General features: G+C 47.9%; 1 protein-coding gene across 2 annotated transcripts in view; it reads left to right on the plus strand.

Annotated features, from left to right (window-relative positions):
• Positions 1 to 11451, plus strand: part of fgd1 (FYVE, RhoGEF and PH domain containing 1) — a 46633-nt gene extending 35182 nt beyond the window's left edge. For both annotated transcript variants that reach the window (XM_072367537.1, XM_072367538.1), the window contains exons 14-18: positions 6365 to 6466; positions 6561 to 6689; positions 6772 to 6930; positions 7012 to 7158; positions 7232 to 11451. In XM_072367537.1, the coding sequence (XP_072223638.1) occupies positions 6365 to 6466; positions 6561 to 6689; positions 6772 to 6930; positions 7012 to 7158; positions 7232 to 7507 (813 nt within the window). In that variant the 3' untranslated portion in view covers positions 7508 to 11451. The remainder of the gene's footprint in view (positions 1 to 6364; positions 6467 to 6560; positions 6690 to 6771; positions 6931 to 7011; positions 7159 to 7231) is intronic.
• The last annotated feature ends 4872 nt before the right edge of the window (positions 11452 to 16323 follow it).

The raw sequence follows: 16323 nt of genomic DNA on the forward strand, positions 1-16323 counted from the left end.
TTCAGGATGGGTTATGCCTCCCTGATGGGTGTTCTGGGTGGGTTATGCCTCCCTGATGGGTGTTCTGGGTGGGTTATGCCTCCCTGATGGGTGTTCAGGATGGGTTCTGTCTCCCTGATGGGTGTTCTGGGTGGGTTATGCCTCCCTGATGGGTGTTCTGGGTGGGTTATGCCTCCCTGATGGGTGTTCGGGATGGGTTATGCCTCCCTGATGGGTTCTGTCTCCCTGATGGGTGTTCTGGGTGGGTTATGCTTCCCTGATGGGTGTTCAGGATGGGTTATGCCTCCCTGATGGGTGTTCTGGGTGGGTTATGCCTCCCTGATGGGTGTTCTGGGTGGGTTATGTCTCCCTGATGGGTGTTCTGGGTGGGTTATGCCTCCCTGATGGGTGTTCAGGGTGGGTTATGCCTCCCTGATGGGTGTTCAGGATGGGTTATGCCTCCCTGATGGGTGTTCAGGGTGGGTTATGCCTCCCTGATGGGTGTTCAGGATGGGTTCTGCCTCCCTGATGGGTGTTCAGGATGGGTTATGCCTCCCTGATAGGTGTTCAGGGTGGGTTCTGCCTCCCTGATGGGTGTTCAGGATGGGTTCTGCCTCCCTGATGGGTGTTCAGGATGGGTTATGCCTCCCTGATGGGTGTTCAGGATGGGTTATGCCTCCCTGATGGGTGTTCTGGGTGGGTTATGCCTCCCTGATGGGTGTTCAGGATGGGTTCTGCCTCCCTGATGGGTGTTCAGGATGGGTTATGCCTCCCTGATGGGTGTTCTGGGTGGGTTATGCCTCCCTGATGGGTGTTCAGGATGGGTTCTGCCTCCCTGATGGGTGTTCAGGATGGGTTATGCCTCCCTGATGGGTGTTCTGGGTGGGTTATGCCTCCCTGATGGGTGTTCAGGATGGGTTCTGCCTCCCTGATGGGTGTTCAGGATGGGTTATGCCTCCCTGATAGGTGTTCAGGGTGGGTTATGCCTCCCTGATGGGTGTTCAGGATGGGTTATGCCTCCCTGATGGGTGTTCTGGGTGGGTTATGCCTCCCTGATGGGTGTTCTGGGTGGGTTATGCCTCCCTGATGGGTGTTCAGGATGGGTTCTGCCTCCCTGATGGGTGTTCAGGATGGGTTATGCCTCCCTGATAGGTGTTCAGGGTGGGTTCTGCCTCCCTGATGGGTGTTCAGGATGGGTTCTGCCTCCCTGATGGGTGTTCTGGGTGGGTTATGCCTCCCTGATGGGTGTTCTGGGTGGGTTCTGCCTCCCTGATGGGTGTTCAGGATGGGTTCTGCCTCCCTGTTGGGTGTTCAGGGTGGGTTCTGTCTCCCTGATGGGTGTTCAGGATGGGTTCTGTCTCCCTGATGGGTGTTCAGGATGGGTTCTGCCTCCCTGATGGGTGTTCTGGGTGGGTTCTGCCTCCCTGATGGGTGTTCAGGTTGGGTTATGCCTCCCTGATGGGTGTTCTGGGTGGGTTCTGCCTCCCTGATGGGTGTTCTGGGTGGGTTCTGCCTCCCTGATGGGTGTTCAGGATGGGTTATGCCTCCCTGATGGGTGTTCAGGATGGGTTATGCCTCCCTGATGGGTGTTCTGGGTGGGTTCTGCCTCCCTGATGGGTGTTCAGGATGGGTTATGCCTCCCTGACGGGTGTTCTGGATGGGTTCTGCCTCCCTGTTGGGTGTTCTGGATGGGTTCTGCCTCCCTTATGGGTGTTCTGGGTGGGTTATGCCTCCCTGATGGTTGGGTTATGCCTCCCTGATGGGTGTTCTGGGTGGGTTATGCCTCCCTGATGGGTGTTCAGGATGGGTTATGCCTCCCTGATGGGTGTTCAGGATGGGTTCTGCCTCCCTGATGGGTGTTCTGGGTGGGTTCTGCCTCCCTGTTGGGTGTTCTGGGTGGGTTATGCCTCCCTGATAGGTGTTCTGGTTGGGTTCTGCCTCCCTGATGGGTGTTCTGGATGGGTTATGCCTCCCTGATGGGTGTTCAGGATGGGTTCTGCCTCCCTGATGGGTGTTCTGGGTGGGTTCTGCCTCCCTGATGGGTGTTCAGGATGGGTTATGCCTCCCTGATGGGTGTTCTGGGTGGGTTATGCCTCCCTGATGGGTGTTCAGGATGGGTTATGCCTCCCTGATGGGTGTTCTGGGTGGGTTCTGTCTCCCTGACGGGTGTTCTGGGTGGGTGAAGCCTCCCTGATGAGTGTTTAGGATGGGTTATGCCTCCCTGATGGGTGTTCAGGATGGGTTATGCCTCCCTGATGGGTGTTCTGGATGGGTTATGCCTCCCTGATGGGTGTTCAGGATGGGTTATGCCTCCCTGATGGGTGTTCAGGATGGGTTCTGTCTCCCTGATGGGTGTTCTGGGTGGGTTATGCCTCCCTGATGGGTGTTCTGGGTGGGTTCTGCCTCCCTGATGGGTGTTCGGGATGGGTTATGCCTCCCTGATGGGTTCTGTCTCCCTGATGGGTGTTCTGGGTGGGTTATGCCTCCCTGATGGGTGTTCAGGATGGGTTATGCCTCCCTGATGGGTGTTCTGGGTGGGTTATGCCTCCCTGATGGGTGTTCAGGATGGGTTATGCCTCCCTGTTGGGTGTTCTGGGTGGGTTATGCCTCCCTGATGGGTGTTCTGGGTGGGTTATGTCTCCCTGATGGGTGTTCTGGGTGGGTTATGCCTCCCTGATGGGTGTTCAGGGTGGGTTATGCCTCCCTGATGGGTGTTCAGGATGGGTTATGCCTCCCTGATGGGTGTTCAGGGTGGGTTATGCCTCCCTGATGGGTGTTCAGGATGGGTTATGCCTCCCTGATGGGTGTTCTGGGTGGGTTATGCCTCCCTGATGGGTGTTCTGGGTGGGTTATGCCTCCCTGATGGGTGTTCAGGATGGGTTCTGCCTCCCTGATGGGTGTTCAGGATGGGTTATGTCTCCCTGATAGGTGTTCAGGGTGGGTTCTGCCTCCCTGATGGGTGTTCTGGGTGGGTTCTGCCTCCCTGATGGGTGTTCTGGATGGGTTATGCCTCCCTGATGGGTGTTCAGGATGGGTTATGCCTCCCTGATAGGTGTTCAGGGTGGGTTATGCCTCCCTGATGGGTGTTCAGGATGGGTTATGTCTCCCTGATGGGTGTTCTGGATGGGTTCTGCCTCCCTGATGGGTGTTCTGGATGGCTCCTGCCTCCCTGATGGGTGTTCAGGATGGGTTCTGTCTCCCTGATAGGTGTTCAGGATGGGTTCTGTCTCCCTGATGGGTGTTCTGGATGGGTTCTGTTTCCCTGACGGGTGTTCTGGATGGGTTATGCCTCCCTGACGGGTGTTCTGGATGGGTTATGCCTCCCTGATGGGTTTTCTGGATGGGTTATGCCTCCCTGACGGGTGTTCTGGGTGGGTTATGCCTCCCTGATGGGTGTTCAGGATGGGTTCTGTCTCCCTGATGGGTGTTCTGGGTGGGTTATGCCTCCCTGATGGGTGTTCTGGGTGGGTTCTGCCTCCCTGATGGGTGTTCGGGATGGGTTATGCCTCCCTGATGGGTTCTGTCTCCCTGATGGGTGTTCTGGGTGGGTTATGCCTCCCTGATGGGTGTTCAGGATGGGTTATGCCTCCCTGATGGGTGTTCTGGGTGGGTTATGCCTCCCTGATGGGTGTTCAGGATGGGTTATGCCTCCCTGTTGGGTGTTCTGGGTGGGTTATGCCTCCCTGATGGGTGTTCTGGGTGGGTTATGTCTCCCTGATGGGTGTTCTGGGTGGGTTATGCCTCCCTGATGGGTGTTCAGGGTGGGTTATGCCTCCCTGATGGGTGTTCAGGATGGGTTATGCCTCCCTGATGGGTGTTCAGGGTGGGTTATGCCTCCCTGATGGGTGTTCAGGATGGGTTATGCCTCCCTGATGGGTGTTCTGGGTGGGTTATGCCTCCCTGATGGGTGTTCTGGGTGGGTTATGCCTCCCTGATGGGTGTTCAGGATGGGTTCTGCCTCCCTGATGGGTGTTCAGGATGGGTTATGCCTCCCTGATAGGTGTTCAGGGTGGGTTCTGCCTCCCTGATGGGTGTTCAGGATGGGTTCTGCCTCCCTGATGGGTGTTCAGGATGGGTTATGCCTCCCTGATGGGTGTTCAAGATGGGTTATGCCTCCCTGATGGGTGTTCTGGGTGGGTTATGCCTCCCTGATGGGTGTTCTGGGTGGGTTATGCCTCCCTGATGGGTGTTCAGGATGGGTTCTGCCTCCCTGATGGGTGTTCAGGATGGGTTATGCCTCCCTGATGGGTGTTCTGGGTGGGTTATGCCTCCCTGATGGGTGTTCAGGATGGGTTCTGCCTCCCTGATGGGTGTTCAGGATGGGTTATGCCTCCCTGATGGGTGTTCAGGATGGGTTATGCCTCCCTGATGGGTGTTCTGGGTGGGTTATGCCTCCCTGATGGGTGTTCTGGGTGGGTTATGCCTCCCTGATGGGTGTTCAGGATGGGTTCTGTCTCCCTGATGGGTGTTCTGGGTGGGTTATGCCTCCCTGATGGGTGTTCTGGGTGGGTTATGCCTCCCTGATGGGTGTTCGGGATGGGTTATGCCTCCCTGATGGGTTCTGTCTCCCTGATGGGTGTTCTGGGTGGGTTATGCTTCCCTGATGGGTGTTCAGGATGGGTTATGCCTCCCTGATGGGTGTTCTGGGTGGGTTATGCCTCCCTGATGGGTGTTCTGGGTGGGTTATGTCTCCCTGATGGGTGTTCTGGGTGGGTTATGCCTCCCTGATGGGTGTTCAGGGTGGGTTATGCCTCCCTGATGGGTGTTCAGGATGGGTTATGCCTCCCTGATGGGTGTTCAGGGTGGGTTATGCCTCCCTGATGGGTGTTCAGGATGGGTTATGCCTCCCTGATGGGTGTTCTGGGTGGGTTATGCCTCCCTGATGGGTGTTCAGGATGGGTTCTGCCTCCCTGATGGGTGTTCAGGATGGGTTATGCCTCCCTGATAGGTGTTCAGGGTGGGTTCTGCCTCCCTGATGGGTGTTCAGGATGGGTTCTGCCTCCCTGATGGGTGTTCAGGATGGGTTATGCCTCCCTGATGGGTGTTCAGGATGGGTTATGCCTCCCTGATGGGTGTTCTGGGTGGGTTATGCCTCCCTGATGGGTGTTCAGGATGGGTTCTGCCTCCCTGATGGGTGTTCAGGATGGGTTATGCCTCCCTGATGGGTGTTCTGGGTGGGTTATGCCTCCCTGATGGGTGTTCAGGATGGGTTATGCCTCCCTGATGGGTGTTCAGGATGGGTTATGCCTCCCTGATGGGTGTTCAGGATGGGTTATGCCTCCCTGATGGGTGTTATGGGTGGGTTATGCCTCCCTGATGGGTGTTCTGGGTGGGTTATGCCTCCCTGATGGGTGTTCAGGATGGGTTCTGCCTCCCTGATGGGTGTTCAGGATGGGTTATGCCTCCCTGATAGGTGTTCAGGGTGGGTTATGCCTCCCTGATGGGTGTTCAGGATGGGTTATGCCTCCCTGATGGGTGTTCTGGGTGGGTTATGCCTCCCTGATGGGTGTTCTGGGTGGGTTATGCCTCCCTGATGGGTGTTCAGGATGGGTTCTGCCTCCCTGATGGGTGTTCAGGATGGGTTATGCCTCCCTGATAGGTGTTCAGGGTGGGTTCTGCCTCCCTGATGGGTGTTCAGGATGGGTTCTGCCTCCCTGATGGGTGTTCTGGGTGGGTTATGCCTCCCTGATGGGTGTTCTGGGTGGGTTCTGCCTCCCTGATGGGTGTTCAGGATGGGTTCTGCCTCCCTGTTGGGTGTTCAGGGTGGGTTCTGTCTCCCTGATGGGTGTTCAGGATGGGTTCTGTCTCCCTGATGGGTGTTCAGGATGGGTTCTGCCTCCCTGATGGGTGTTCTGGGTGGGTTCTGCCTCCCTGATGGGTGTTCAGGTTGGGTTATGCCTCCCTGATGGGTGTTCTGGGTGGGTTCTGCCTCCCTGATGGGTGTTCTGGGTGGGTTCTGCCTCCCTGATGGGTGTTCAGGATGGGTTATGCCTCCCTGATGGGTGTTCAGGATGGGTTATGCCTCCCTGATGGGTGTTCTGGGTGGGTTCTGCCTCCCTGATGGGTGTTCAGGATGGGTTATGCCTCCCTGATGGGTGTTCAGGGTGGGTTATGTCTCCCTGATGGGTGTTCTGGGTGGGTTCTGCCTCCCTGATGGGTGTTCAGGATGGGTTCTGCCTCCCTGATGGGTGTTCTGGGTGGGTTCTGCCTCCCTGATGGGTGTTCTGGGTGGGTTCTGCCTCCCTGTTGGGTGTTCTGGGTGGGTGAAGCCTGAAGCCGGGACGAAAAAACTATTGATTTGTAATCAGATTTATTTCAGGTTTGTTTGAACCCAGTCGGTCGGTCTTCAGCTGAATGATTCCTCTGATGTGATGTCATCCTTCAGGCCATCCAGGACACCATCCAGCGCCACGAGCAGACGATGGAGAGCTTCCGACACCTGAACTGTTCGCTGCGAGATGACGAGTCCACGCCACCTCACTCTCCGGTAACACCAGCATGGCGCCGCCCCGGTGGCCAGGTGTTGTACTGCAGCTAACTGACACCCAGAGCTGAGCTAGGTTTCCTCTTTGTTCCCTCAGAGCTGTGTGGAGCTGGGGAAACGAGCGCCAACTCCAATCAGAGAGAAGGAGGTAACTCTGTGCATGAAGTGCCAGGAGCCGTTTAATTCCATCACCAAGAGACGCCACCACTGCAAGGCCTGCGGACATGTACGTGGTCATCGGTAAGATCTCTGTCGACTCGCCGCTGCCCGACTGTCTCTGACCATCTGTCTGTCTCTGCCCAATCCAGGTGGTTTGTGGGAAATGCTCGGAGTTTCGTGCACGCCTGTCGTACGACAACAACCGCACCAACCGCGTTTGTGTGGACTGCTACGTCACGCTGGTGGGAGCGTCGCCGTCGCCCGCCGGGCTGTGCAGCAGCACCCAGAGGAGGCGCTCCATCCTGGAGGTCAGTGTGACATCACTGTGACATCACCAGGTGTCTGAGGGAAACACTGAAACACTTCTTCCGTCTCTCTCGTTGCCATAGAAACAGGCCTCGCTGGCGGCGGAGAACAGCGTGATGTGCAGTTTCCTTCACCACATGGAGAAAGGAGGGGGGCGGGGCTGGCAGAAGGCCTGGTTCGTCATCCCAGAGAATGAACCGCTGGTGCTCTACGTCTATGGCGCTCCACAGGTGAGTTATACTAACAGCAGGAAAATACCCATGATGCACTCTCAGAAATAATGGACTGTGCTTGTTTCCGCAGGACGTGAAGGCGCAGCGCTCCGTGCCTCTGATTGGCTTCGAGGTCTCTCTGCCCGAGTCATGTGATCGACTGGAGAGACGCCATGCCTTCAAGATCTCCCAGAGTCACCTGACCCTCTACTTCAGTGCAGAGGGGGAGGAGCTCCAACGCCGGTGGATAGACGTCCTGTCAAGGGCCGGAAGAGGGGAGGAGCCTCTGATCCACCAGCCAATCGTGGAGACTCTGGAAGAGGAGGGGGAGGAGCTTGTTGCTGAGGCCGAGGGGGAGAACACGTGATTGTAGAAGATGAAGAATGATGATGATGATCATGAAGGCGGAGTCTTTGAATGTGGATCATTCCTGATTGAAAACCAAAACCAGAACTTATTCCAAACAAAGCCAGAATCAATCCAGAACACACCTGGAACTTAACCAGAACTTATTCCAAACAAAGCCAGAATCAATCCGGAACAAATCCGGAACTTAACCAGAACTTATTCCAAACAAAGCCAGAATCAATCCAGAACAAATCCGGAACTTAACCAGAACTTATCAGAACTTATTCCAAACAAAGCCAGAATCAATCCAGAACAAATCTGGAACTTAACCAGAACTTATTCCAAACAAAGCCAGAATCAATCCAGAACACATCCGGAACTTAACCAGAACTTATTCCAAACAAAGCCAGAATCAATCCAGAACACACCTGGAACTTAACCAGAACTTATTCCAAACAAAGCCAGAATCAATCCAGAACACATCTGGAGCTTAACCAGAACTTATTCCAAACAAAGCCAGAATCAATCCAGAACACATCTGGAACTTAACCAGAACTTATCAGAACTTATTCCAAACAAAGCCAGAATCAATCCAGAACAAATCTGGAACTTAACCAGAACTTATTCCAAACAAAGCCAGAATCAATCCAGAACACACCTGGAACTTAACCAGAACTTATTCCAAACAAAGCCAGAATCAATCCAGAACACATCTGGAGCTTAACCAGAACTTATTCCAAACAAAACCAGAATCAATCCAGAACACATCCGGAACTTAACCAGAACTTATTCCAAACAAAGCCAGAATCAATCCAGAACACACCTGGAACTTAACCAGAACTTATTCCAAACAAAGCCAGAATCAATCCAGAACACATCTGGAGCTTAACCAGAACTTATTCCAAACAAAGCCAGAATCAATCCAGAACACATCTGGAACTTAACCAGAACTTATCAGAACTTATTCCAAACAAAGCCAGAATCAATCCAGAACAAATCTGGAACTTAACCAGAACTTATTCCAAACAAAGCCAGAATCAATCCAGAACACATCCGGAACTTAACCAGAACTTATTCCAAACAAAGCCAGAATCAATCCAGAACACACCTGGAACTTAACCAGAACTTATTCCAAACAAATCCAGAACTAATCCAGGGTAAATGGGTTGGGTCTGGGTCGAAGGTCACCTTTTTGAGGCGGGTCAAGCCTCTCCTGACAGGAGCATCAATCCTGCATCACCATTTTTCTTCCTCTCAGTTTGGACTCACCTCAGATGATGTTGCTATGGAAATTCCTCCATCCGGAGCTGTGACATCACAGTTACTGATTGACAGCAAATCGATCGTTTTTAGAATCCTTGAGTTCTGACCCGATTCCAGAACCAGAACTGTGCTGGCTGCTGCTCTCTGATTGGATCTTACACGGAGTCAGCTGACACGAAGCACATTGAAAAAAGTGCACTGCAATTCCCTCGATTATCGGACTCCTGGAATTGGATTTATGGCTCTAATCCAGTTCCACCAAACCTCCTCAGAACCTTTAGGTCCTGAAAAGAACCAAAGGTTTTTCACCGCAGCCCAAAGATGGGACGGCTGCTGCACCTCATCAGAGGTTTTGTTTCTACACTTCCTGTCTCAGATGGCTGCTGGACGTCTTCCTCCGTAACTGGGTTAAGGTTATAACTGGTTGTAACCGGTTATAACTGGTTGTAACTAGTTATAACTGGTTCTAACTGGTTATAACTGGTTATAACTGGTTGTAACTGATTATAACAGATTGTAACAGATTGTAACTGGTTGTAACTGGTTATAACTGGTGAAATGTTGAAGAAGCAGCAGAGGATTCGACCAAGAAGTAACATTTAGAGCTACATGCCTGACCTGGAAAGCATCTGACTCCCTAATGGATCCGACCCCCCCAAAGGAGGACCCCGAAGCCTCCACTGGAGACTGAACTCAGAACTTTCTGTGGTGGAAAAAAGTTGTTTTAAACACATTAAGGAAGGTCAGAAGGAAGGTGAACAGCACGACCTGAACTCAGAGTTCCTGTTGCCAGGTCCAACATTAGGTTCAGGAACTCAAAATATGAAAATAGAAATTTATAGAAACACCCGGTGCAATAGAAAGAGACTCAGCTGCATGTTTGATGCAGAAAGAAAGATTTGTGTGGAGCTTTGATGTAATGAGAGATTTTTTAACCCTAGAAGAAATGTCACGTTTTAATTTTTCACGTTAAACTCATCTGAACATTCTGACCTCCAGCCTGCTGATAGAATGGCCTGTTTGGATGTAAACTACATTACCCAGCAGCCTCTGCTCTAACCTGAGAACTGTTTCACCCTCTGCTGGTGAAGTTGGGTACTGTAGCTTTTAATAAAGCCCTGAGGCGGCTTCTTCAGAGGCCTGCATTTTATTTAACTCCCGCTGAAACATTTTCATCACCATGAAAACGTTTCTGCCGTGAGTTACTGTGCTCAGTTCTGGGCTCGGTTCTGGGCTCGGTTCTGTGCTCGGTTCTGTGCTCGGTTCTGGGCTCGGTTCTGTCTCTTCAGTCCGACCAACTTTTCAAACACAAACAGGTGCAGCAGAGAGAAACTGAACAGGTCTGATCAGACAGAATTACACCTTCAAGTCGAACATTTCATAAAGAATGTAGATGTTTTTACATTTTTCTTTAAACATTTTAATTTTGGAACGTCTCATTTCTAATTTGGGTCTCTGCTTTCATAACTTGGAACGGATTTATTCTCTTTCTGTGACTATGATCAGACACATAAGTCACGTGATCCCGTTCTTTCTATAACTTTCCAGTTGATTGACAGGAAATGAATCTATCAATACTGTGATTGATCTGCTGTTAGTTTCTTGTGTTTGGATTGTTGGTCAGATGTTTTCTGATCTTTATTGACTAAAATATTTATTGATGAAAGAATAAAACACAAAAATTCAGCTAAACACAAACGTGGCAGATGATGATGATGATGATGATGATGATGATGATGATGATGATGATGATGTTGATGATGATGATGATGATGATGATGATGATGATGTTGATGATGATGATGATGATGATGATGATGTTGATGGTGATGATGATGTTGATGGTGATGATGATGATGATGGTGATGATGATGATGGGATGATGATGATGTTGATGATGATGATGATGATGGTGATGATGATGATGTTGATGATGATGATGATGATGTTGATGATGATGATGATGATGATGATGATGATGATGATGTTGATGATGATGATGATGATGATGATGATGTTGATGGTGATGATGATGTTGATGGTGATGATGATGATGATGGTGATGATGATGATGGGATGATGATGATGTTGATGATGATGATGATGATGGTGATGATGATGATGTTGATGATGATGATGATGATGTTGATGATGATGATGATGATGATGATGATGATGATGATGTTGATGATGATGATGATGATGATGATGATGTTGATGGTGATGATGATGTTGATGGTGATGATGATGATGATGATGATGATGATGATGGGATGATGATGATGGGATGATGATGATGATGATGATGTTGATGATGATGATGATGATGGTGATGATGATGATGATGATGATGATGATGGTGATGATGATGATGGGATGTAAAACGTGGCACTTCCCTGCACACAGGGACTCTGACAGGAAGTAAATCGCACTGCAGGCGACATGTTTACTGGAGGTGAATCCAGTAATTAGACGGAGCCGATCTGAGTATTTAGTTGTTTCTCTCATGTTGACTCGCAGTGGTTCAGTATTTCTCTGTGTCTCTTCACACATTTTGCAGAAAGTGTTTTGATAGTGAAAATATTCTGAATATTAATTATTATTGTTCCTATGATGAATGAACGTGATGAATTGAAAAGATGTTGGATATTTCTGTGTTTGTGAGTCTTGGTTGTGTTCATGTTTGCTTGATGCAAGAAGGTTTTGTAAATATAATTTATTCTCCCGTGACCCCCCAGTCATGTGACTGTGAAGGTTAAAGGTCACTCACTCTTCAGCCAATCAGAGCCTCGCAGACAGCTGGGGGAGATGAAGCTGAAAGGAACAGTCAGAACTTTTTATGAACCTGTTCGTCTTTCATCTCTGAGTCCACAGGGTTAGCGTAGCTTAGCTCAAAGACTGGAAACAGAGGGAAACTGTTAGCACAGGTGGAGTCGCCACCTGAGGAAGGTTCACCTCCGACTGTGGGCCTTCTGATAGTCAGGAGATCATTTCTACCTTTGCCATGAGAGCAGACGATGTTGTTTCCATAATGATGAGACCAAAAGCAAGACTGAAAATATTACCATCAGCTAATTCAGCTCACCTAAAATGGGAGATAAAGAACTTTAAACATTATCGTCACCTTGATGCTTCATTCTTTTGGTATCATGTTGATCATCAGGATATCATGAAAGCAGATATTTCTGTTGTTTGGATTCCAGCGGCTCTGAAGCTGCGCTCAGTCAGCTGATGGGTTTCGATGTGTCGATCAACTGAAAATCCAACCATATCGGAAGCTTCAGGGCAAAAGAGTAAACACCCAGACGTTATATTGATCGACTAATAAGAGGTTTTGCAGCCTTTGATGAGTTTTTCTTTGAGATTTTAAAACTGACGTTTTTCTTCTGCGGGTGTTTTTGTCTTAAATATACAGTCGAAGTTCATATGGATAATAAATCATAGGGATGATAAATCATAAGGATGATAAATCATTCAGATGATAAATCATAAGGATGATAAATCATACTGATGATAAATCATACGGATGATAAATCATATGGATGATAAATCATACGGATGATAAATCATAAGGATGATAAATCATAGGGATGATAAATCATACGGATGATAAATCATAAGGATAATAAATCATAAGGATGATAAATCATATGGATGATAAATCATACGGATGATAAATCATACGGATGATAAATCATACGGATGATAAATCATAAGGATGATAAATCATACGGATGATAAATCATACGGATGATAAATCATAAGGATAATAAATCATAAGGATGATAAATCATACGGATGATAAATCATACGGATGATAAATCATAAGGATGATAAATCATACGGATGATAAATCATAAGGATGATAAATCATACGGATGATAAATCATATGGATGATAAATCATACGGATGATAAATCATACGGATGATAAATCATAAGGATGATAAATCATATGGATGATAAATCATACGGATGATAAATCATAAGGATGATAAATCATAAGGATGATAAATCATACGAATGATAAATCATACGAATGATAAATCATAAGGATGATAAATCATAGGGATGATAAATCATACGGATGATAAATCATAAGGATGATAAATCATAAGGATGATAAATCATACGAATGATAAATCATACGGATGATAAATCATAGGGATGATAAATCATACTGATGATAAATCATAAGGATGATAAATCATAAGGATGATAAATCATACGAATGATAAATCATACGGATGATAAATCATAAGGATGATAAATCATACGGATGATAATCATAAAACAGCTTCTCTGAACATGTTGGTCACATGACCCATCAGCTGTTTATACATGAAAGACCAACATTAAAAGCCCTCCCTCCATGTTTCTCTGGTTCTGTCTTCTTCCTCCAGCTTTAGTTTCCTGTTAGGAACCGCGACTCTGTTTGTCACAGCGCCACCTGCTGACCACATGACACACCCTGATTATTCACCCAGTCAGCTGGTGGAGGCAGGCCGATGTTTCTGCAGGAGACAACAGTGGAGCTAAAGTAGCAGAATCCCTCTGGTTCCAGTGCTTGTGCTAAGCTGGTCTGACACATCCTGAACTCAGAGATGAACCATCCGGAGACATCCTGGACCTTTAAGTTCTACCTGCTGAACTAGTGCTGAGTCTGTGGGATCTTTAAAGCAGTGAGGGTGGAAGGAAATGGTCGGAAACTCAGTCTTACATCATCGTTTGTTGTCGAGTTTTTTATCGTTATCGTTATATTTTGGGCGAAGGCCTGCAGAGGTTATGACTGGTCCTGAATGGTTACCTAGTTGTTCATCTAGATAACTAGCTAAGCTAGTTGTTGAACTAGCTAACCAGTATTCCAGTGCACACCAACTGTTACAATCAGTCATAACCAGTTATAGCAGGTAATAACCAATTATAGTCAGTTATAACCAGTTATAACCAGTTATAGCCGGTTATAGCCTGTTATAACCTCATATATAAGGAGTTATATCTGGTTATAACCAATATCAGTCGATTATGACCGGTTATAACCAGTTATAGCCTGTTATAACCTTATATATAAGGAGTTATATCTGGTTATAACCAGTTATAACCAGTTTCAGTCGATTATAACCGGTTATAACCAGTTATAACCAGTTTCAGTCGATTATAACCGGTTATAACCAGTTATAGCAGGTAATAACCAATTATAGTCTGTTATAACCTTATATATAAGGAGTTATATCTGGTTATAACCAGTTTCAGTCGATTATAACCGGTTACAACCTGTTATAACCACATATAACCTGTTATAGCCAGTTACATATAGTTTATGAAAATGGAGTTTTAGTTGTTTTTATGCAGTTGAAGTGGAACCTTTCTAGTTTGAACCGGTTAAAAGCGGTACCAGCCAGTCAGGTGTAGGTCCACCTCTGGTGGTTGAATTGATTGTGTCCAGTTCTCTCCTGGTTCTGGTTCTTCACCTGCAGTGTGTGAAGATAAGATTTGGTCTTCAGTTTCCTGTTTTAATCCAACTACTCTGGTTCTGGCCCAACAGCACCAGACAGTTCTGATCTCCAGAAGAGTTTGTCTGTTAATCGTGGATCTCTGCCTTCAGACTGAACTTTCGCTGTCTTGTTATTACTGATTATCGAGTCTGACTGATTGCAGGTTTCTGGTCAGTGGCCGGCCACTGCCTTCCATGATGTCAGTGTGTGTTTCCCATCATGCACCTGTGTAAGAAAATAAACTGAGAAATGTTATAAATGGAATAAAACACGGAAACAGATTAAATGACTCAATGTGTCTGTCAGGTGACGTTTTTATTCTGTGACATCAGAGAGAGAAGAGGTGGAGGACCGCAGATACCTGAGAGTTTACCTGGAGTGGAACTACAAGAAGGACGGAAATGTTTCTTCTATAAATCTGTGGCCTGCTGTGCAGCATCAGAGACTCTGAACAAACAGATGAAGAAGGCTGGTTGAAAAAGAATGAAGGAATGAACGTGTGCTATAGCTTTGTTAGCTCATGGCTGCTGTTAGCTCATAGCTCTGTTAGCTCATAGCTGCTGTTAGCTCATAGCTGCTGTTAGCTCATAGCTCTGTTAGCTCATAGCTGCTGTTAGCTCATAGCTCTGTTAGCTCATAGCTGCTGTTAGCTCATAGCTGCTGTTAACTCATAGCTCTGTTAGCTCATAGCTCTGTTAGCTCATAGCTGCTGTTATGTGGCTACTTGCAGCTATAGGAGAGCTAACGGAGGGATTTCTACACAGGCACTCTACTGGGACCACTTCATCCACACGCCCCCCTGCAGCACAGTTTATTCACTCCGGTAAGAACGTCCATCTTACTCAAAGTCGTCGTTCACGTCGTCAAAATCTGATAAATATCCTGCCATGTTGCACAAAACTATCAGCAGCAAACTCTGTGTGAAGTTAGCCGACTGTCACAGAGCACGGAGTGAATAAACTGTGCTGCAGGGGGGCGTGTGGATGAAGTGGTCCCAGTAGAGTGCCTGTGTAGAAATCCCTCCGTTAGCTGCAAGTAGACACATAACAGAGCTATGAGCTAACAGAGCTATGAGCTAACAGCAGCTATGAGCTAACAGCAGCTATGAGCTAACAGAGCTCTGAGCTAACAGAGCTATGAGCTAACAGCAGCTATGAGCTAACAGCAGCTATGAGCTAACAGAGCTCTGAGCTAACAGAGCTATGAGCTAACAGAGCTATGAGCTAACAGAGCTATGAGCTAACAGCAGCTATGAGCTAACAGAGCTATGAGCTAACAGAGCTATGAGCTAACAGAGCTATAGCACACGTTCATTCATTCATTCTTCTTAAAGTATTGGTGAAATAAAGACAGATAATGCCTTATTTAGAGGCTGCATCCTCTAAGCCCCGTTCACTCCGTTATATGGATCTCCAGTTATCTAAATATCTTCAGAAGGACGCCGACTTTCACCAAACTGTTCTCAGTGAGTAGATGAACGTATTTCATGCCAGAAATAAGGTTTAAAAACACCGGAGTTCCCCTTTAATCTTAATCTTAATGAACTGGTTTAGAACTGAAGAACCTTTCAGATGAGACGTGAAACGTCTTCAGGAACCAAGAAGAAGAAGAAGTCCAGGTGGCCTGACTCAGCTCTAAGGGTTACACGGTACCGTACAGTTCATCCTCTTTCCTGGGCCTCTGAACTGGACATTTGGACCCTGAACTTACATGTTTTACTTTCTCACATCCAACAGTGATTAAAAACAGACGTCTTCCCTTTGTCCCCTGAAGGAAACACTCGTTTCACTTGTTTCCTGTTTTCACTGTAACCTGATGAATGCTGACTGATAAGATGCAGCTGCATCAGCAGTTTGATCATCAACGTTCACTGAGTGAGTCACATGACAGCCACGGCTGCTGTGATTGGCTGTCCCAGTGAATTCATGCACCTTTAGTCTCACCTGGACTGTGGTGCTTTCTTTCTGAGCTGTTTTTGTTAACCTTATTTACGTCACCCTGCTGAAGTAAGATTGTCTCATCATTAAAACTTCCCCAGCCCTCTGATTGGACACTGAGCTCAGCCGATCAGCTGAGGG

The sequence above is a fragment of the Leuresthes tenuis genome, unplaced genomic scaffold (assembly GCF_036924035.1).
Source record: "Leuresthes tenuis unplaced genomic scaffold, fLeuTen1.0.hap1 SCAF_16, whole genome shotgun sequence".
Classification (NCBI taxonomy): Eukaryota; Metazoa; Chordata; class Actinopteri; order Atheriniformes; family Atherinopsidae; genus Leuresthes; species Leuresthes tenuis.